Below are 22,781 nucleotides of genomic sequence, written 5' to 3'. Positions count from 1 at the left end.
GACGTCTCCATATCTGCTGAACAGAGCTTGTGCTGACACAGACTCTGGGTCACAGTATGTTCCATCAGAGAGGGACATATTTTTGTTGATATAAAACCTCTTCTCACCTTCTCAGTGTTTTTAAAATTTTCATAGCTCATATTTTTTCATGTCTGCCTTCCTCCTTGTCTAACAGAGTCACAATTTCAGTTCAATCTTCCCATCCTTGGGGGATTGGTCCCTACCCCAATGACTTGGTCAATGTCCCTTTTATGAGCTCTGCTGGAACATTACACAACTTTTGACTCAATTATGAGGTTGTAGACTTACAACTGTATAATCAGTTAATTGATGCGAGCCCCCGGGACTTCAGCTCCGTAACTGCAGGGCAATATCTGGTTTTCTCAAATTTGCTTAGCACAGAGAATAGGAGCAGCAGCATTCCTTGCTGGAAACATACACTTGTCTTCTTCCATACATGTCCTTGGGTTGCAAAACCATCTGTAGCTAATAACAACAGAGGTAATAAAAAGAGCAGAAACATTTTTGTTTGCTAACTATGGCCACTGTGCCAACACAATTTATTATATTTCCTTAAAAATTAATTACCATGACAAATGACAAGGCATTTTTATCGTGTAAAATGACACAGTGAGAACTGAAGAAAGATATGAAGTATATCACTATTTGAGAATGAGATTTTACCTTAGAAATTAAAGGCCCATAGAAATTCAAAGAAGAACAAAGTCCTTACGAGCTTGCATTCTCCAGGAAGGAAGACTTTGTGAGGAGGTGATGACTGAGTTGGATCTTGAAGGACAAAGTGGATGAGGATGATGGAACAGAGAAATTGTGGGGAGAAGTCCAAGCAGAGGCACAGCTGTGAAGCTGAGCTCCGCACACTAGAGGATACAGATGCCCACACTCCTGTCAGCCTCTCTCTGCACTGGGGCTCCATTCACTGTCCACTGTGTGCGGCTACCTAGTACTACTGACCTTTCACCACAAGGGCAAATGCTTTTAGGTATTTCTGTATGACAGGGTTTCCCAACCACGGCTTTACTGACATCAGAGGCTGAAGGATTCTTTTCTTAGTGAAGGTCTTGAGCCACACAAGTTGTTTAGCAGCATCCCTAGTCTCTGCCCACTTGATGCCATTAGGACACCACCCACTCTGCAGAGACACCACAAACATCTCTAGACACTGAGAATGTCCACAGGGGTGCATGGAAGGAGAGAGTAAATCAGCCTCAGAAAAGAATCACTGCTCTATCAGTGGAAATACTTTATATCAGGTCCCCTCACACACCACTGAGATGCCTGCAAGGACAAGATGTTCACAACCATGGATGCCGATGGTTAGCAAGAAAATGTGGACATGCAGTGGAGGGAAAATTACTAACAAATAGAGGAGGTATTGGTGTAATGAACTCTCACATTAGTAGTGGATTAAACATTCAAGTACACGTTTTGGGGAAATGTCAAGTTGTGTAAAGTTCAGGGTTTTGGTGAATGAGCCAAGGAGAATTACCTGGGGCTGACTTGTGATCCTTGCTCACCTTCCAAATCCGGCTCACTGACCCAAGTCATTAGATGGATCAAGTTTAGATTGGATCAAGGTAATGGTTACTTGTGGGGAACAGAGAGACCCAGGTGGCCCAGTCCCTGATGGCATGGGCTCCAACTTCCTCCTCTCCTCACCTGTCCCCTCCCTTTTGTGACTCCAGAGTCCTCATCCAGGAACAGAAGAAAGGTGGTCTTAGCACCACGATATCATGCTGAGTCTGGTTTAGTGTTGGATTTGATCCCCGCCTTTACTAAAGATTCAAATTTAAATGAGCTTCTCTTTCTAAATAGATGTAAAAACTCAAAATTGCCCTGAAAGGCAGTTATACAATAATTAATTAAGTAGCTACAGGGTGAGTATTGTCACTCAAAGAGCAGAGGTGCAAAGGCCGTGCCCCCAAGGAGCATGAACAGGGAGGAAAGGGCCATGGGATCAGGTCCTGGGATGTCAGGAGAGAGCTGCACACAGAAAGCCATGGGGTCCTGGAAGGGAGTTCCCAGAGATTTACGGGCCAGAAAGGGCAAAAGAAGTGGGCTGTCTTTGATGTGGCATTCGGAATGAATAAGGAGTTTCAATTCAGTGGGACTGAGGCAAGGACAGTGGGGGAAGGGAGTTCACAGGGAGCAGAGGCCTCAAGCAGAAACTGTGGGGCCTGCAGAGAAATCAACCTGGAGTTCACATAGGGCAGTTGTGGCAGTTGAGATCACAAGGATCTGTCTGAGCCATAAAGTGAAGGTCCACAACTCAAACTCAAGATGTCGATGGTGTTGAGAGCTGTCTCTAAAATCAGAACACTTGGCTCCTTATACAGGCTCTGTCATCCACTAACTGTGTGCCCTTGGTCAAGTTACTTGACCTCTCTTATCTCATTGTCTGCAGCTGGGGAGAAATGATATGTCCACCTCAGGTGGAGGGTGACCACACATCTCAGTTTGCTCAGGAGATCCTGGTTTATGTTGCTGTCCCAGCATTCCACCCATTTAGTGACCTCTTTCACCCTCCAAAGTACCCAGGTTTGGCCAATAAGTCTCATCATCACCCTACTCATTAGGTTGTGGTTGTGAAGATTAAAAGAGTCTCTCACCAGTGCCCTGCATCAAGTAAGTGTTATGTAATTGTTTGCCATTCATATTTTACCGAATTCTGAAAACAAGTAATCATGGATTGGTGCTGGGTATTGAGAAGATGACTAGGCCAACAGTATGTAGAATATGTTTGAGAAGAAGTGATATAAAAATTATATCTCAATAAAACTCTTTTAAGAAGGAGTCAGAAAAATATCAAGTAAGCATGGATTAAGTACAGTGCTTTATTTTCAAACTTACAACTTTGACCTCAGATCTGAACACGATTATCTCTGGATCTTTTAGAGAATGTAAGCAGAGGCAGAGTCTTCAGTGGTCTATAATGGTCCTAGTAGTCCTACAAGGTTTACCATATCACAATGTAGTCCTACAAGGTTTACCATATCACCGTTATCAATTTTATAAAATTAATCCCTGGTAGCTTACATGTAGCTAGCACCTACTCTGAGCCCAGCCCTGTTCTGAGCACTTACATGTTGTAGCTCATTCAGGACTCACAACAATCCTAGGACTATTCCCAACGTATGAAGAGACATGGCTGTGAAATCTCCACACCAGTCTGGAACCAAGGCAAGGGAGGCACCTGGTCTAGGAATGGCCTGGATACCGTGAACAACGAACATCTCACTGACAGCCAAGATGTCCCCAAGAGCAGGACCTTCCTTAAAGTTTCCCTCCTGGGCACCTACCTCTCCACCAGACTTCTAGACTTTGGCATGATCTTAAAGAAGAAGAGGTTCACCTCCAAAGAACGTGCCTGAGGTTAGTGTCCCAACAGCCCTGGAGGTGAGGGGCAGGACTAGTTTTAGAGGATAAGTGAAAAAAAAATTGGCATCTCTTACTCTAAATACTGTGGGGCTGATATCAGTAACTCACAATTTTAAAAAATTTAGATCATCTCAATTTCAAAATAATTCCTTTGAAGGTTTTTGTGCCAATGCACGAGTCACTAAGAAAAAATGGCTCTCACTGATTGTTATGACTTTTATTAAGTATGCAAGGCCTCAAATAACCAAAATATTAGTGTATCTCAGGGCTTCTATGACTCCAAGGACAGGCCAAATATAATTCCCTCTTACCACGTGCTTTATCTCTCCCCGAAAACACTAGCTCATTCTGGGTAGAATCTGAATCATTTAACTTTGCACCATGGTTTGTCATAGTAGGTGATCAATAAATGTCCCACAAACACTGAAACTGAAGGCCATTTCACTCCGTAGTTTCTGAACTTGATTTGGGGACCCGAGTCAAAGTTCCTTTTGGGAAGAGAAAAAATCAGGCTAGCAACTCAAGCATTCTGGCTTTTTGGCTTCTCCTATTTCTCCCTGTAAATGCTGGCTTCCAAAAGAGTCTTTTCTGGGACAATTCATTGTATTTTGATTCACCTGAGAATGATCGTCATCAGTTGTATGGAAAGAACGTGGAGGTAAAGAAAACACACCTCTTTATCGTGGGCACTGTGTACATGACGTGGGTGGGAATTTTTTTGAGTAAGAAACCTCTGACGGGTCCAGAGTCGCAGCAGGTGACATGGCAGACCCATAACAACTGGGGCCCCAGGCAGAGTCCCTATTAAGTCCTGGTGAAAGAAACATTATCCCATTTCATTATTAAAGTCTTTCACCTGCCTTTGGAATGAAAATCGCCAGCAAATGTCAACTGTGTGAAAGTACACACGTGAGAACATAACCTTCTCTGTTTCTAGCATCTTGCCAAATCCGTTTTGTTCTTGGCAAGTTATGCCCCGGTGAAGAACGGAAACAAAGATGTCCCAAATAATCCAGACAGCAAATAATGCATTCACGGGTAATTAACTATTGACTCATTTCTCTGGCTTTCTCATCCATTTCTTTCTTTTTTTAACCTAAGCCAACTTTGTTTCTCTAGTTCCTATAACATTCGTATTGTCCCTGCTTAAACTGAATTGGCTTTTCTATCATGAGGCTGTGCTGTCCCTCTCTTGGCACCAAGAGACACTCATTCCTTACCTTGCCAAGTGCCGTCTCCTCTCAGGCCTCTGTACATGCTGTTCCCTCTGCCTAGAACACCCTTCCCCTCATCTTCCCCTGGACATCACTGTCCACTCATCCAAGCTTAGAAGTCCCTCCTTCTATAGCTTTGCCTGGACCTCTGTGCAGGGCGCTGCCCCTGGGGGCTGTGTTGTTCTTCACACAGTCACTATCCAATATCACTCACTCAATTGTAAGCTTGTTTGTTGTCTCCCTGGTGAGAGGTGAGCTCCACAGAGCAAGGTCCTCCTCTAATGTATTCCTACAACTCAATCTGTGGCACAGAACACAGAGCCCAGTCAGAGGAGAAGCTCATGGTTACTGTTGAACAATGGATGAGTGGATGGATAGGTGGATGGATGGATGAAACCTCCCATTTGTTCATGATTACCCTAATTTAAGCCCTGTGATCAGCTCCTTACATAGAGTGTCCATCCTCCTTATAAAACCAGGCATGGTATCATTTATGTCCCTCTTAGAAATGAGGCAAAGGAAGTTCAAAATGATCAGCACTTCAACTTACCCAAAGACACTTCATTATCAGGTGTTGCATCCAAGATTCAAATCCACCCCGGCATGAGCCCAGGTCTCATCACCATTCCACCATCAGCACTGCCTCCCCTAAGCAATCAGTTATTCTACTTCTTCACGTCATCCTTTCAGTCAGTGGAAGAAAAACCTCAAACAGCCAACAAAAACTTTAAAAAATTAATTCAAGGATTTATAATAGATATATTTATTGAATTGAGTTAACTAAGTGAGATATTCTTTGTAAAAACAACCTTCGAAGCGGTGAGACATAATTTCCCAAACTTCAAGCACCCCAGGGAGTGTCTGTGGGCGAGAGAAGTCTGCCTCCCAGAGGAGGTAGGTGGTACTGCACTGAGCGCAGGTGTGTGGTAAACCAGCAGGAACAGGCTCAGGGGATATGAAGCTTTTTGTACCTTGAAGAAGAAGAGGCAAAGAGGAGGAAGAGGAGATAATGACAACCAAAATAATAATAAAAACCACAAGGGTGACAACACAGGCTCACAATGGTATAATTTGCTTTATTATTTAGAAAGCTCTTTTAAATTAATTTTACCTAAAGTCTTGTATCATTACTGCAGTTCCAAAATTGTTTTGGGTCAAAACCTCTGCCTCCTTGGTTTCTACAAACAGAGCTCAGGCTGGCTGGGTTCTGGCTGATTCTCACCGTTGTTTCCTGGTCCAATGCCAGATTTATTGTATGACTCATTCCCTTATTCATGGGAGGGATTAAGGTGGTGACCAGGAGAATAAAAGGAGGAGTTCTGGGCACTCCCCTCCAAAGTGAGTTCCTTCGTCTCTCTCCCACATCAGAGACCAGCCAGCTACAGCTGCCTCCACCATGAAGCTGGTGACGGTCCTCACGCTGCTGGCCCTCCCCCTTTACTGCTATGCAGGTGAGCAATGACAGAGAGGGCAAGCATTGGGCTAAAGGTTGTTGTCAGGACGCCTGTGGAAGATTTCCTGGTCCCCAAACCCCAGTACAGGACAGCCCTAGTATAATGTGTCTGGGTGTAATAGCCCAAAGGGTGTAATTATCATTAATTCTAAAAAATTAAGTTTCCTCGTAGGTTTTGCTTCTACAGTGGAGCTGCATGTAGCGTCTCATCCTGTTCAGGGCATATCACCATCATCACAGGTACCATGAAAACCAGGATGAGTCTTGGAATTGAACATTAGAATTAGATATTTCAGTGGGAGAAGGGAAACACATGCTACGATGGCCCCCTGACATTTGCACTAGCTAGGTTTCCTGAAAGAGGCATCATGGAGTTTCCTTAAATGTGGAAAGAAAAGGGAAACCTCCAAGGGGAAAAGGCTCAGGCTATATGTGTGACCCAGTGTGGCCCCCTAAATGGGGGTCCACTCTTCACACATTTACAGAGTTGATTTCATCCTACCAGGATGCCCATTAGCTCCTAGTCTCTTCATGGTCAGCACTGACTGGGTAGAACTCACACCATTTAGAGGTCTCCTTCTGGCAATGAAGAGCCAGAGGGAGGAAAATGCCCTGGCAGCCAGAATCTGAGCTTCAATAATAGATCACCTACATAGTGTGCTTTGTTCAGTTAACCAAGCTCTTTTAATATCTCACCTCACTTGTTCCTGAACTATGTGCAGATAAGTTAAAGGTGATATGCTCAAGGTCAACTAAATAGAAAATTGCAGAACCAGCAGTAAAATCCAGCTCTCCTGAATCCAATTCCAGAGCCCTTTTCCCTATGCAACTCAAGTGGCCACAACAGATCACTTCATGAACAAGAATTTTGTTTGTGTGCTAATTTTTGTTGCAGAAAATAATTTGTGTCAACAGAGCTAATGGACAATATTCTAGACCCAATACATCTACAGTACTTGGAAATCCTACTTGATGCTCTGAATGATAATAGTGAAGCATCACATGACTCTGAACAAAGAAAGACCAGATAATGTTTAATGTGTTGCACTAAATCAGAGCCTGTCATTACTCCAGCATCCGCCTTAATCATGGTTACATAATGTTGGGCTTCTCTGGGCTGTGGAGGCAGGAAGCTGGGGGAGAGCAGATGTTTCAGGGCTTAAAGGAAATCCCAGATCCTGAGTTTGCTCTGAGTGAATGATCTTGAGAACTCAAGATCTTGAGTTCATTGATCATTCACCAGAATCTTTCTGAATGCATGTCTCTACTGGATGTAAGAAGATGGCAAACATCGTAGTGATGCTCCAAAAGGGGTTCATACTTCCATAATTGAGACCACTTTTGCATGCTTTCCTCCCAGGTTCCGGCTGCCAACTTCTCGAGGATGTGGTTGAAAAGACAATTAATCCTGAACTGTCCACGACTGAATATCTAGCAGCTCTTCAAGAGTTCATATCAGATGAGGCCACTGCAAAGGCTGGAGAGGAATTCAAGCAATGTTTTCTCAACCAGTCAAATGAAACTCTGACCAATTTCAGAAAGATGATGGTAATTTCAGTTTTTTCTTATGTGCTTTTAAACCACTGGACAGGGACAAGCAGACTCTAAGTTTGTCACTAATTATGACAGATCAACGGTGAACATGCCTTATTTTATCTCAGAGAATTTAATTGTGGGTGAGTCTGGTGACTTTGAGACCAAGAAAGCCATCAAGGCCCCAGTGGTGATTCGCCTATTCATTTTGTGGAATCTTTAGTGAATGATTGAAAAAGACAAAAGAGAGAAAAGATCACTCAGGAAAACTCTTACCTAACTCTCAGCTCCCCAGTTCACACACACACACGCACACACAGGTACACACACGTCCACATACACACATTTTCTATCAAAGTAAAAAAATCTGATTTTGAAGAAGCCCCTCACTTGTAGGATTGATCAGCAAAAAAGATCCCCTTCTTCATAGTTAGTGCTACTTCCAGCAATAACTTTCTTGGATGTCAGATGTGTGTGGACAAACCCAGGAAAACAAAGGGAAGAAATGTTTGTGTTTCAGAATTTTACTTTGTAAGAGAGAGTCGAAATCTAAGTGATGTCTCTGTGTTTGTTTTCCAGCACGTAATTTACAACAGTCCTTGGTGTGATGGATATTAACTTTCCACGAGAACTTTGGCTCAAAGGACTACAGAGAATGCTCAGAAACCAACCATGGATTGCTATAAACCACAATTTTTCTTTCTTTTTTGTCTTTTGATCTACAAACTGCAAGACAATTGTTGAAACCTCATTTACATTTTCATTTCAATAAAGTATCTGCAAACCTAAAGTTCTTTTTTTGTTATCCAATTAAAATGGAGGCTTTAGAGAGCCTCATATATCACACACACAATTATTCATTAAGAACTCGTGGGTGAGGGATTGAAGAATCTGAAAAGCCCTTGTTCCTTCCCATCTGTAGCCTGACCTTGATCCTCGCTCTGGAAAAGTGACTTTCCTCCCTTATCACCCCGTCTCCCCCAGGACTGTCTCTGATGTCCTCGGGCGCTGAGGTTCTGCTGGTTGGGTCCTGCTCAGGTTCCTGATCCACTGCAGGCTTCATCTCCACTCTGAGCCCCGCGTGCCATGGCGAGGCTCCTCTCCCGGCTCTCTCTGTCCCTGACCCAAGTGTGCAGGGCTCGGAACAGAGCCAGCCAGGGAGGGGACTCGTGCAAAGCAGGGGTGAATCGTATCTTGATTTTAAAATTTGATATATGGTGTTAATTTTGATTTTTAAAAATATTTTATTAAAATGTTATGTACCCTAATTACTGAGATTTTTTGGTGCCCCCTTAACTTGTGTGATGCCCCCTAGTCCTGTCCTGCAAGTGGCAATGTGGTCCATTCGTTCGTTCCCGCAGTGACCCACAAAGCAATGAAGGTTGAGGGAAATATGTGTGTTCTGTAGGAATAATGCAAAGCAAACAAGATGTCATTGAACCTGAGCTCTCCTTACTTTTTCAGTCCCCACAATCTTGTCACAGAGATAAGTTAGTGCCACCCCTTCTGCTCACAACTCAGCAGGACTCTCTTCCTTCCTGGGCTGTCCTCTCACCCAGGAAGACCCCTGACCCTTTCTCAGGACAATTCAGCTCCCACCAGGGCTGGTTCTTCCACGAGGCATAACGTGTAGAGGGAATTAGGCACATAATACTTTTAAATTTCCACAAAAATGTTACAATTTCTTTAAAAATATTCACCAAAAGTGACTATGGTATTAATGAATATAACCAAAGAACCAGTGTGAGGTATATTCATCTTTATAACAACGGCGTTGTAAGATACAATATTTAATATATTTTTTCATACAAGTGGCCAAAAGTATATGACTCCCAAAACTCATCGCGAGACCCTCCCCTCCCCCTCTCCAGAACACCTCAGGATCTGTGACACCATTAGGCCCAGGCAAATGGACCCTTTCCCAGGACCTATACCTTAAAAGATCTCACACATTACACATACAAATACACACAAACACACACACATACACTACTATTTATTAAGAATTCATGGTATGCTCAGTTCTTGGTGCTTTTGGTACATCCCCACTGGGGAGGGAGGAGATGCTGGCTCTCTCTGTTCCCCAGAAATGGGGACCTCAGTCCATCCTCTCTCTGTTGGACCCCAAGAGGAGAGGAAAAAGAAAAGATTCAGATGCAGGAACTGAATATGAACAATAGGGTATGCAGAAGTTCACATCTGCTCAGAGATGGGCCCTGGCCTATGTCGGGAGGGGTGTGTATATTTTTCCAATGAGGAGTGGACGTTTTGACGGAGTTGCAGAAGGCCCTGTGGGGGGGACTCAGTAGGATAAATATGGCTGCAGTCACTGAAATTCCCATTCTTTAGTAGACTGGTCACTGGTTTTGAAAGGCCTCAGAATTCTGAGCAATGGCAGCTCCAAGGAGATACCTTCCCAGGAGTGTAGAATTGGATGTAAACCTCTACATCTGGCAGGCCCTGGAAGGCCCCTCTCCCTCCTCAGTCTCAGCACTTTGACTACTCTGGACTCTGTCTGCCTTAGGACATCACTGAGCTGCCCCAGGGGAGTGAGGGCACCTGTTTACATGGTCATGTGTTTCCTGGGTGCATCACTCATCTGATGATATAAGGAGAAAGTGTCTGTCAGAGGGGGCTTGTGCCTGCATTACTAATCAGAGTTGAAGTGAATGATGGTGGGTTGTTTTGACAGGACCAGCAACTGCCAGAGTGTCATGCAGACTGGCACGTTAAAAGAAATATTAGAGATGGGCACAAAGGGAAGCAGCAGCTCCAGAATGCCCATGCCAAGTGGCAAGCATCTGAGGGTCCAAAAATAAGAGGTTGTCTCCAAGGAAGTTCCCATAGCCAAATATGTCAGATACATGCAGTTGAACATGAACTCTACAACCAGGTAAGGCAATGTAGCTGAAAGCTCCCAAAACTGCCCAGGGACAGGACATTCCAGAGAAAGGGTTCAAAGTAGGCTGAGGATGATGAGAAGATCTCATCTTATGCCTCAAAGGCATAAGATGCCCAGCCCAGGACCCATCTGAAGACCACTGGGAAACTCATCACTGACCAGTGGCATGTTGGCTCAGTGAAGGTAGGGTTGCAAATGACTCCAAATGGCTGAGGTGGGGAAAACAGAGATGCCAGTTTGCTTAGAGGGGTCATCACTGGTGACTTTTGAGGGAAAAGCCTAATTTCAACAATACTCAAATGGGGAAAAAGTGAACATTCACAGCAATGCTCAGGGTCTTGGCTGATGGAGGAGATTACCTCTGCACATAGTTTAGGGAAACATGTATGCCATTGGGAATTCCCCAGTGGGATTAATATTTTCTGTCAGGGGCATGGATGGATCTGAGGATCTTAATCAAGACTGGATGAAGTGTTGTGGAGTCAGAGGTCTGGAGCAGTGCCTCAGCTCAAGGGACACTGGTGGCAAATGGATCCTGATCCCAGCTAATGGTGTGAGGAGATCCATGGAGAGCATGAACACTAACAAAGTTATCACTCCAGGGACCGACTCTTAGCTTCAGGTGTTGTTGGTGGTCTACAGACCACTGAATGAGAGTGTAAGCTCAGTACTCTGAGAGCACTCTGGGTAGAAATTTCATTAAAGAAATAATGGCTGTTATCATCCCAAATCTGGGGAGATAAATGGACATCCAGATTCATGAAGCCAAAGGAGCCCATTAGGATGAACTGAAGAAATCTACACTGAGACACATTATAATCAAATTGTCAAAATCAAAAACAAAGAGAATTTTTAAACTAGCAGTTGAAAAGCAACTCATCACATACAAGGACGTCCCATAATACTATCAGTAGACGTTTCAGCAGAAACTTTGCAGATGAGAAGAGAGTGAGATGATATATTCAAAGTGCTGAAAGAAAATACAGCCAACCAAGGATATCATAACCATCAAAACTACCCATAAAAACAAAAAGAATGATTTAACAATTCTACTTTTAAAAATTATCATAAGAAAATTAGTAAGAATATGCACAACCAATTTTACTGCTGTGTACATATAATTTTAACAGCCATGTGATGGAAGAGTAGACACATCTTAATGATCATATGGATGAGGATAAGAAACTATACGAGATGAACTGTCAATTTAAAAACGAAAAGGCTCAAATATGTACTGGAGGAAAGCCCTTTTGAAGCCCTTGCCTCAAACCACTCAGTTCTTTAACAGTGTTCTTAGAATAAAGTTTAAAACCCTTATGAAACATGAAGGATAGATAAAGACTTTCCCAGACAAACAAAAGCTGAGGGATTTCATCATCACTCAATCTACATTACAAATAATGCTAAATAGAATTTTTCATGTAGAAGCAAAAAGATGCTAAACAGCAACATAAAAATATTTGAAAGTACAAAAGTCATGGGTAAAGGTAAATACATAAGCAAACAGAATATTGTAATACTGTAACGGTCATGTGTAAATCACTTTTAATTCTAGTATAAAATTTAAAAGACAAAAGTATTAAAAATAAGTATAAATACAAAAAGTTAAGGGATACACAATGTAAAAAGAGGTGAAGTGTGACATCCATAATATAAAGTGTGAGGAGGTAGAAGGAAAAGTGAGGAGTTTAGGAACGCAATTGAAATTAAGCTATGAGGTTCATAACTATAATATGTTTTTTGTAAGTTTCGTGGTAACCACAAAGACAGTACTTATAGAATTTTCAAAAAAGAAAAAGAAAAAAGAATCAAAGCAAACTACTACAAAAAATCCACGAGTCACAACAAAAAAAAACACAAGAGAGGTAAAGATGGACAAAACAATGACAATCAGAGAAAACAATGAACGTAACAGCAATAGTAAGTAATTCAAAATCAATAATCACTTTCAACACTAAGTGGATTAAACTGTCCAATCAAAAGAGAAGCTGGGGCTGAATTGATTTTTAAAAAAAAAAAGATTCAACCAAATGCTGTCTACAAGAAACTCTTTATATTTAAGGACACACATAGGCTAAAAGTGAAAGGATAGAAAAAGATATTCCACGCCAGTAGTAACCAAAAGAGTGCAGGAATGGCAATAATTACTTCAAATAAAACAGACTTTGTCAACAACTGTCATAAGAGACAAAGGTCATTATATACTGATAAAAGTGTCAATTCATCAGGAAGTTATAAATGCTTATGCACCCAACATCAGGACATCTAACTATATCATGCAAACATAGACAAAAGTGAAGGGAGAAATAGAGAGCCATACAAGAATAGTAGGAGACTTTAATACCCTACTCTCAAGTATGGATAGAACGTGCAGACAGAAAATCAATAGAAAATCTGTGAACTTGAACAACACCATAGGTCAAACAGAACTAATAGACATTACAGAACGTTCCACCCAACAGCAGCAGAGTATATATTCTTAAGTGTACAGGGAACATTTTCCAGGAGTGATCACATGTTACATCAAAAAACAAGTCTTAAGAAATTTAAAACAATTGAAACCATACCAAGTATCTTTTCCCACCACAGTGGAATAAAACTAGAAATCAATACCAGAGGTGTGAAATAATAGGACATATATGCTTGTCTCTGCCCGTAGATCTTGGCACAGAGATCCTAAGACCCTTATAATTGCCTTAGTGTTAGGAGCACTAGGAGCATCTTTTCTCTAATATTTGATCTTTCACCCTGTTTCTTGACACAGAGATCCTAAACCCCTTGGAATTCCCTGGGCGACAGAATTGTCTTTTTTCTAATGAGTCAACTCTTGGTGGGCTCCTGGATAACTTCAGGATGGTGTCTGGTTACCAGAAGACCAAGCCATGCTTAGAAGCTTGGAACTTTCATCCTCACCTCCATCCTTTGGAAGGGGAGACGGGCTGGACATTGAGTCAAAGATCGATCATGACTTTGTGAAGAAGCCTCCAAAAGTCCCAGTAATATGGGGTTTGGGGAGATTCCAGGTTGGTGAACATGTGGAGAGGCTGGGCGTTTGGCACACTAGGAGAAGGCCTGGAAGCTCCGTACTCCTTCCCAAATACCAAGGCCCTTCCCCTACGTATATCTTATATCTGGCTGTTTTTGAGTTATATCCTTTTATAAAAAGTGAGTAATCTGGTAAGTAAAATGTTCTCTTGAGTTCTGTGAATGATTCTAGCAAATTAATCGATCCTTAGGAGCAAGATGTGGGAACCTCTGATTTATATCTGGTTGGTTGGAAGCACAAGTAGCAAGCTGGACTTGTGACTGGTATCAGAAGGTGTGGAGGGGAGTCTTATGGAGCTGAGCCCTTAACATGTGGAATCTGATGCAGAATCAATTCCTGTGGAATCAATTTCCAGGAAGACACTGTCAAAACTGAGTTAAATTGTAGGACACTCAGCTCATGTGGGAGAATTGATTGATGTGGAAAAAACCCACACATCTGGTGTGAGAAGTGTTGTGTGTGTGAGTAAAGGAGAAATTCAGGAGTGATTTTCCCACTCCAGAGAGAAAACTGTAAATTTGTAAATATGTGGAAATTAAAGAAAACACTCTCCAACAACCGATGAGTCAAAGAGGGGAAAGTATGAAATGTCATGAGAACTTTACAGGTCTGTGGTGGATTTCTCTGTGATTCAGCATGTTGGACAAAAGCCATATTTGCAGATTTTTTTTATACACCCTTCGCTACTTCGGCCTCTTTCCAAAGAATATGTTCTTATGCTTCCTAAGACTCTCTGGTCTGATTGAGGGGATCAGGATCTGTGAGGCACATCCTTAATCTCTTGAAATACCATCCTAGGATGATATCATCTTCCTCTATCTTCCTCTATCTACATTGTCTTCTTACAGCCAACTGTGGACACACCAGGATGCCTGGAGGCACTAAGCTCTCTGATCACCTCAATCCCATTTGCACTGACCTGCATCCCTGACAAAGGCCTGTCTTCCTTTGTTTCATTTTTATTCTCAAGTTTTTTTCCAACTCAATGTAAGGTGATTAAAAATCAACAACCCCCTAGGCAGACCTTGAACTCCATTCTTGATCCAACCTGAATATGACGGCCTGTCAGTTTCTCCTGCAGGATTGCCAAACACTCTCAGAGAAAAACCAGCCCCAAATGTGGGAATCTCCTCCCAATGCCTATATTCTTCCTAGCTATAGGCCTGGTAATTCTTCATTCTCTTGATAGTACCGCATGTGTTATCTCCAGCTTTTCTAGTTGTTTTCAGTAAGATGTTTGTCCAATTTAGCCATCTGCAATTAACAAGTCCACACTGCATCTGTCATGCTATTTCTATGATTTTCCAGCCTGTCTTCCTCCTTTTGCACTGCCCGAGATAGCATATTCTGTTCTTTGTAGGGAAACTCACTTAGAAACTCAAATTCAGTTCAGAAGCTAGAATCTGGATTCCAGTCAAAAGACTAAAATGAACGTCAACAATATTAATTTTTTTAACAAATATATGATGAGCATCTGTTATCAACAAAGCATGATTTTGGATACTTTGTTGGCTGCAAAAGTAAATCACTAATAGAGCCCATGACCTTGGAGTGAGGTTTTATTTCCTAGGGCTATGGACCAGGGGATACATGCTTTCTGGTCCCAGACTCAGAACCCATTAGTTTTCTCATTACCGTATCCAGTATCATCTCTGACATTGGTTGAGCTACCATATCTCTTAGTAATTAGAAAAGCCTTTTTTAATTGTTTTTTTATGTCTTTATTTATTTTTATACTGTATTCTCTATTTTTTTCTAATGAATTCTTTATTTTTTTATTCTTTTATTTTTTTGTGACGAAGATCAGCTCTGAGCTAACATCCATGCCACTCTTCCTCTTTTTGCTGAGGAAGACTGGGCCTGGGCTAACATCCGCGTCCATCTTCCTCTACTTTATATGGGACGCCACCACAGCATGGGCTGACAAGCGGTGCATCGGTGCGCACATGGGATCCAAACCCGGGCTACCAGCAGCGGAGCGCGTGCACTTAACCGCTACACCACGGAGCCGGCCCTGTATTTTCTATTTTTTTAATGATTATGAAGTTGTCCCAAAATAGAGATTAAGAATTGACATTTTATTTTTCTTCATATTTTCTCCATATTTTTCTCTGCTTCTGTCCTTCACACTCCAACCCTGGGAGGAAAGTCAGTCTCAGTCAAGGGTGAAGACCTTCCACTACCTGAGCCACTGAAGTCTCCAGAACCATCCATAGTCCCTAATCCTGGAGAAGCACTCTGGTCTTTATGACATTGTTACTACTTGACTTGTCCCTTGTCCAAGCTAGAGGAGTTCATTCAAGTATATATTCGTATGTGGAAGATGTGATGGTGCAAATGTCAAAGATACTTAGAGGGAGACAGCAGAACTTTCAGAAACACAGTACAAATTGTTTTTCTTCAGTGCAGGTGGAGAAAGTAGATTCTTTATTCTTCCCTACTAAATCTGTGGCACCTAATAATTAATTACCAACTATTGGTCGCTAACTCACAACAGTCTCCTATACCTCTCATGATCAAGTGATGCATGATAGACCTCTAAGAATTCTAATGACTTCTTATTGACCACATACGAATGTCTCAGAATTTCTAGTCTACAATGTGTACACAGTGCCATCTGACACACTGACTTTCCCACACTGCTGTAATACTGTCTTAACCCCCGAGATAGATCCTGTCTGCGTATCTGTATAAATCCCAAGATTTCTGCTAGGACTTTAACCCTCTCTTGCACTTAGGACCCATGGAGCATTTACATCCAGGCTAAGATTTGTTGATTCCCCTACCCCTTGCACCTCACTCACACAGCCTCCCCTGAATGCCACCTGGTTTAGGTGGTCATTTTCTATGATTCCTTATGCATATCTCTAGCCAAGGCCTCAAGCACATCTAAATCCAGGTCCATGTTTGGTATTTAATTGTATTCAACACAATGGTAATGAAGGAAAATATTCATGGGTCTGCTTTCACCATAGATTGGGAAATCCTTGGGTGCATGAGTTTTAAATCTCTCAATCACAAGTCTAGCACAGTAATGAAATGAGTTTTTCTTAAACTGAACATAAATTTGAACCTCTATGTGGCACCCTTTCATGTAGAATCAGGACTCTACGAGAACACTTGAAGTATACCATGGGCCTAATGAGGGAGCCCTTACATGCCATTCCTGCATGCAAGGATCAAAATGACTAAAATGAAATGTATGCTTCACTGAGGTTTCTATGAGTTCAAAATAGCTCACCAGCTTTTCTCTTCTTCACAAAAGAGGGCTCTGCATTATTGCAGCAGATGTATAAAACTGCTATCTCCTCAGATTTCATAGCCACAGAGCTATTGGTAAACTATACCTTGAACTATTGGTAAACAGTGCTGATCAAACACTTTTGAAGTTGTCAGAATATTTGTCCAGAGAGTGTAAAATAACAAGGTCTTTAAGTTTGTTGATACTTTAATTTTTTTTATTTAAAAAATTTTAATTTTTTTTAAGCTATGTCATGATTGGGCTTCTCTCTTCCCATTGTAATTCTTGAAACTACACATTGTCATATATGTGTTCATGGACAATACATACAATGAAATCGTGGACAACATAGGATTATGAATCTATGAGACAGGTGGTGAGTAGAACCAAGGTTACCAGTGCCCATAGTGGGTGGAGGAATACAGGGGGGCATATGTTGTTAATTGGTGGTTTGTAGGAGGAAAAGGTAGTAACATTTGAAGGATGAAGGTAGGGAGGAAGTGAAGATGACCCAAAAGTGCTTTTTTGGAGAGGAATGAGACTCCCTGGATGATTCATGTTAAAGATATAATCTACATAAAGCACAGTGCTGAGTGTTTAACACACATAGTGTTATTTAATCTCTATGACTCAGATAAGAAGTGTAGTCTCCATTTACTGTGACTTAAAAGGATGAATCCTCTTTCCCAGGCTGACCTAGTTCATATAGCCCACAGCTGGAAAATTAGGTCCACACTTCAAATTCTTTATTTTACTGATTGGTTTCTCTGTCTCTCCCTGTTAATCCTGTGTAGGCGTCAGAGCCCCAATTAGTGGTGTCCTACAGACTGAAAAATTCTAAACTGAATATAGGAAGCTGGACTAGTTTTTTCTCTTAAACAATGCCAGAACATCCTTCTCTGTTGTTGCTACAACTGTCTTTTCTGGAATCATCTCCTTCACGTCACTATCAGCAAATCTGGGAAGCTTCAGGTTACTCAGTACAAAACTAAATGTCAAAAAGAGATTTAGAGGGAGTTACATTTACTTAAAAAGCAAACAAGCTGCCCTTTGCCACCACGAGCCCACAATATCACAGTGATCTGTCAGTCAAAGCACCTGACCACAAAGGAAGTCAACAAATAAAACTGACCTGAGGTTGGATCAAGAACACAGACAGCATGGATTTAATCTCTGTCCATCTTACTTTTAAATCTCAAAATATATAAACAATGATATTAAACAATGAGAAAAGATCAAAGCAGTATATGCCACAGTGTGGTGGAAAAGAGAAAGTGACAACCTTTGATTAGACTGTTGAAGACTTCCTGTTAGAGAACAGAGATGAAACCCAAAAAAAAAAATTTTAAAAAAGCTGAATTCCAAACGTGCTAGAGAAATTCTTTAGAAGGAGGAGCTTTTAGTGGGAAAGAGGAATTGAGGTTTAGAGTAGGACTTGTATATTTATTAAAGCTGAAAAGAAGAAAAGATGAGAGTAGAAATGCATAACCACATTTTGGACAGCTACATCACTCTATCAGTCCTTTCCTCAATTTGTGGTTTTACATCTTCCAAAGACAGGAGTAAAAAATTAGACAAGTGATTTTCCATAAGTACATTAAGACACACAATCAACTGATTAGGCTGAAATAATACAGCATTACAAATCATTATACAGTGTCAACTACCATATAAACCAGAGATTAGTCAAATTCCTCAACTACTGGTAGACAGTGCTGATCACATACTTTTGAAGTTGTCAGAATATTTGTCCACAGAGTGTAAAACAACAAGGTCTTGAAGTTTGTTGGTACTTCAATTTTTTTTTAATTAAAAAATTTTAATTTTCTTTAATCTCTGTCATGATTGGCCTTCTCTCTTCCCATTGTAATTCTTCAAACTACACATTGTCATATATGTATTCATCTAAGCTATAAATAGATTTTTATAGTGTTTATCAGTTAGTGCCCAATCAAGAAAATGGAAAATATCCTATTTTGAACAGAGCAAATTTCATACAGGAATTGGTAATAAAGATGTTTGAAGGGCTAGAGAAGCAAAAAAGAGACTATGAAGGATGCCCAATGATCAATAATGGCAGAAAGACAATCCATTGCTAGAACTGGGATACAAAAAAAATGGTGTTTCTCAGACCCCATGACTGCAGGTGAAGCTGAGGCTGTTGCTGGAACTGAGCTGCCTGAGCAGGAACCCAGGAGCCCATACATGGCAGTCACCACTGCGGACACTGCCGTTGCTGGGCTGCTAGTCTACTAGACACACTGCTGCCACAACCACTGCCAAGAGGTTACATCAAAGCTAAGAAAACATGACTTCTGCCCTCTTCTCACCTTCAGTCTCCCATCACTGCCTTCCATTGGAGAACCCAACAAGAAGGCAGCTGGCGAGAGAGTCTGGGATATATAACCTGCAGGCTTTCAGTTCTAGCAATTGAGGGATGAGTAGGACAAAGCAACTCTAGAACTAAGAAAATACAGGCCCTATTTGGCAGAGCAATTGTAATCTACAGAGTCTTGGTCTTTTTATTTAGACAGTTGAAGGCCATTTGTCTGACCTGTAGAAGAGTTAATAGCTGGACAGTTTGTTGCCCACAACATGATAAACAAGACAAAATTAGCATAATAAATATATCAATCAACTAATGAACACACAACTTCATTGGTCAGTATCTGTGTACAAGATAAAGCTGGAATAAGAAAAATTCCTGTCAGGTCTCATGCCTTATGCCTGACTCCAAGAGCGGCAGATCTACAATGAGAGAGATTTCGGGGAAGATGGTAAAACTTTGTGTACAAAAATATTAGATGGTAATGGATATTAATGAGGCCCAACAACCACAAGAAACAAAGACTTTTACTGTCCTCTTCACTACAATAGACTGTTGGGGAAGGAAAGGCTTTTCAGTGAGCAAAGTATAGAATCAAGAAAAGTAAATATTCTTGAGGATCCTACAGTGAGTATCGGCTCAGCACTCTCCTGGTCCTCCGCACAAGCTCTGAGGTTATTTGGCTTCCTCTTCCATGCGTCTTTTCCAGAATTCATAAAAAAAAAAAAACTACATTCAATCTGTCATGGGTGTCAAACCGTAACCATTTTTCTCTAAAATGAAGATGGAAAATATCTGCTCATTCTCATCATTATAAGTGGCACCTGTGTTTGCAGAAGACTCAAACTCCCCCTGTTTGGGAGGTACCGTTGATGGTGTTGTGGTTTGCTGTCCTCAGACGTCTCCTTCATATGTGAGGCCAACTTACAATTTGATGCACGAGCCCCCAGGATGCTCCAGCACAACTAATGGACTGTGAGGATGGTCAAGAAGAGTTGTTAGGACATGGCCTTCCTTGCTGCAAGGCAGGTCTTCTTCTGGAATTGCTTTATGTATGATCAGTTCCCCGTGGAGAACAGATATATTGGAACACAGCCTCTCATTGGTCTGTCAGTATTGACTCCTGCTGAAAAGGAACTTAGAAGGGAAGGAGAATCCTTGACACAGGAGTGTCTTCTATGTGGTAAAGGAACACCCTGGAATACCGCCTGGAGATCTCATGGGCCATGACAGTCTCATATGTGCAATGTTCCTCATTTCATTTTTATGTAGCCTGCATGTTCATCTTGACATGGAAAGGTTTGAGGCCACTAAAGAACTGTTCATTGTAGTTTATTTATGCCCTACGTTGTCACTGGCTTTATGTATGACCTTACCGGAGCTCTGGAAGGGTGGGGGAGTGGGACATATGAGTGTAATTTGATATTTAAGGCTTTGAATTCCTGTTCAATAGTTTGTTCCATGTATTGAAATCTTTGGCCTGAGTCTTTGTGAGTAGAATTCTCCAAAAGAATGTATACTAAAGTAAGTCCAGTAACACATCAACAACTGCATCTGGGTAAAGATATACAGATCTTCTTCTGCTATATATATTATTACAATGTTTCCATAAGTCAAAGTTAATTCCAAATACAAAGTTAAAAACTGTATTAGTAAATCAAAAGTGTTGTGATGAACACAGCTTCTGACTTCTCGGGAGAGAAGGCCTCAAGCCATCCAGAGAGCGTACATGATCTAGTGGTCATAGGAGAACCCCATTGATGCGAGACGGTGTATGAAGTCAATTTACAGGTGATTGAAGGATCTTCAAACTCTAGGTTGTGTCTCAACTGATAGCTGGACTAGATTTCAGTATCATGAACAGCACAAATAGGGCAGTGCAAACAATGAGAACCTGTTATGGAAAATTCAGGAGCAAACCAAGAATTTCTGATGTTTTCCTACATTCTTCTTCCTAGGTTATGACGCAGAAAAGAGATTTAGATATCATACAACCATCACTTCGTGGCAAGAATGTGAAGGAAACAATCTCTGACCCCAATGGCCTTTTCCATGTCACAGGCCTCTCTCTGCAGCTCAAAGCTTGTAGCAAACAGTCTGATCACGATTAGGTGTCAAGAGTTGCTGACAGGCAGTCTTTGGAAGTAGTAAGGAATGGTTCCATCAGCTCACATATTTCCCTGAGGAACCTCAGGGCATAAATCTTGTAAGCTCACAGTGCACAACGGCAAGGGAAGAAGTATTGAGATGGCTTCAAGGAGTTTGTAAGAAGAGGTACATCAGTGATTTGAGTACCAGCTGAGATGCTTGTAGCTTTGGATAAAGACCCCGATATATCTCAATTTTGATACTTCTTAAGTATACGAAGGAAAATGTTATTGATAAATCCGTCTCTTAATGACCAGAATGAGAACTCTTTGATTTTACATATGCTTGGATACTGTGATTTATTGCTAAAATGAGGAAATTTTATTCATGGCTTTCATTTTTATACGTCAACTCTGAAAACACTTGTCACTTGTATTTGTAGTTACAGAAACAATGAGATTTGCGATACCAATGTCACTCAATTCTTTGAATTCCTCTGAGCTATAGGATAAAAATGACATGGTAATTTATCACTCAAAATTATTTTTTTAATTATTTTATTGAGATCATATTGGCTTATGACATTGTGTAAATTTCAGGTGTACATTATTATATATCAGTTTCTGTATAGACTGCATCATGTTCACCACCAATAGTCTAGTTCTTAACAGTCACCATACATATGTGCCCCTTTACTCCTTTGGCCTTCCCCCCACTCCCTTCCCCTCTAGTAACCACTAATCTGTTCTCCTTATCAACGTCTTTTTTTTATCTTCCACATATGAGTGAAATCATATGATGTTTGTCTTTCTCTGTCTGGCTTATTTCACTTAACATAATACCCTCAAGGTCCATCCATGTTGTTGCAAATGGTACGGTTTTGTCCTTTTTTTTTTTTTTTGGCTGAGTAGTATTCCGTTGTATATATATACCACATCTTCTTTATGCCCATCTGTTGATGGGCACTTGGGTTGCTTCCAAGTCTTGATTATTATGAATAATCCTATGATGAACATAGGGCTGCATAAATCTGTTCGTGTTGTCGATTTTATTTTCTTTGGATAAATAACCAGTAGTGGGACAGCTGGATCGTATGGTATACCTATTTTTAATTTTTGAGAAATCTCCATTGTGTTTTCCACAGTGCCTGCGCCAGTTTGCATTCCCACCAGCAGTGTATGAGTGTTCCCTTTTCTCCATATCCTCTCCAAGATTTGTTATTTCTTGTCTTGTTAATTATAGCCATTCTGATGGGTGTAAGGTGATATCTCATTGTAGTTTTGATTTTCATTTCCCTAATAATTAGTGATGTCGAACATCTTTTTATGTGCTTGTTGGCCATCTGTATACCTTCTTTGGAAAAATGTCTGTTCATAGCCTCTGCCAATTTTTTGATCATGTTGTTTGATTTTGTTGTTGTTGAGTTGTATGAGTTCTTTATATATTTTGGAAATTAACCCCTTGTTAGATATATGATTTGAAAATATTTTCTTCCAATTGGTGAGCTGTCTTTTTGTTTTGTTCATAGATTTTTTTTGCCTTGCAGAAGCTTATTAGTCTGATATAGTCCCATTTGTTT

General features: G+C 41.1%; 1 protein-coding gene across 1 annotated transcript; it reads left to right on the top strand.

Annotated features, from left to right (window-relative positions):
- The first annotated feature begins 6,009 nt into the window (after positions 1-6,009).
- Positions 6,010-21,225, top strand: LOC131395286 (mammaglobin-A-like). Its single transcript, XM_058527219.1, has 3 exons — positions 6,010-6,064; positions 7,427-7,614; positions 21,073-21,225. The coding sequence occupies exons 1-3, from the start codon at positions 6,010-6,012 to the stop codon at positions 21,223-21,225; spliced, it is 396 nt and encodes a 131-aa protein (XP_058383202.1).
- The last annotated feature ends 1,556 nt before the right edge of the window (positions 21,226-22,781 follow it).

Source organism: Diceros bicornis, chromosome 31, assembly GCF_020826845.1.
Source record: "Diceros bicornis minor isolate mBicDic1 chromosome 31, mDicBic1.mat.cur, whole genome shotgun sequence".
Taxonomy (NCBI): domain Eukaryota; kingdom Metazoa; phylum Chordata; class Mammalia; order Perissodactyla; family Rhinocerotidae; genus Diceros; species Diceros bicornis.
The sequence above is the reverse complement of the archived record's forward strand: the minus strand, read 5'-3'. Positions and strand labels throughout refer to the sequence as shown.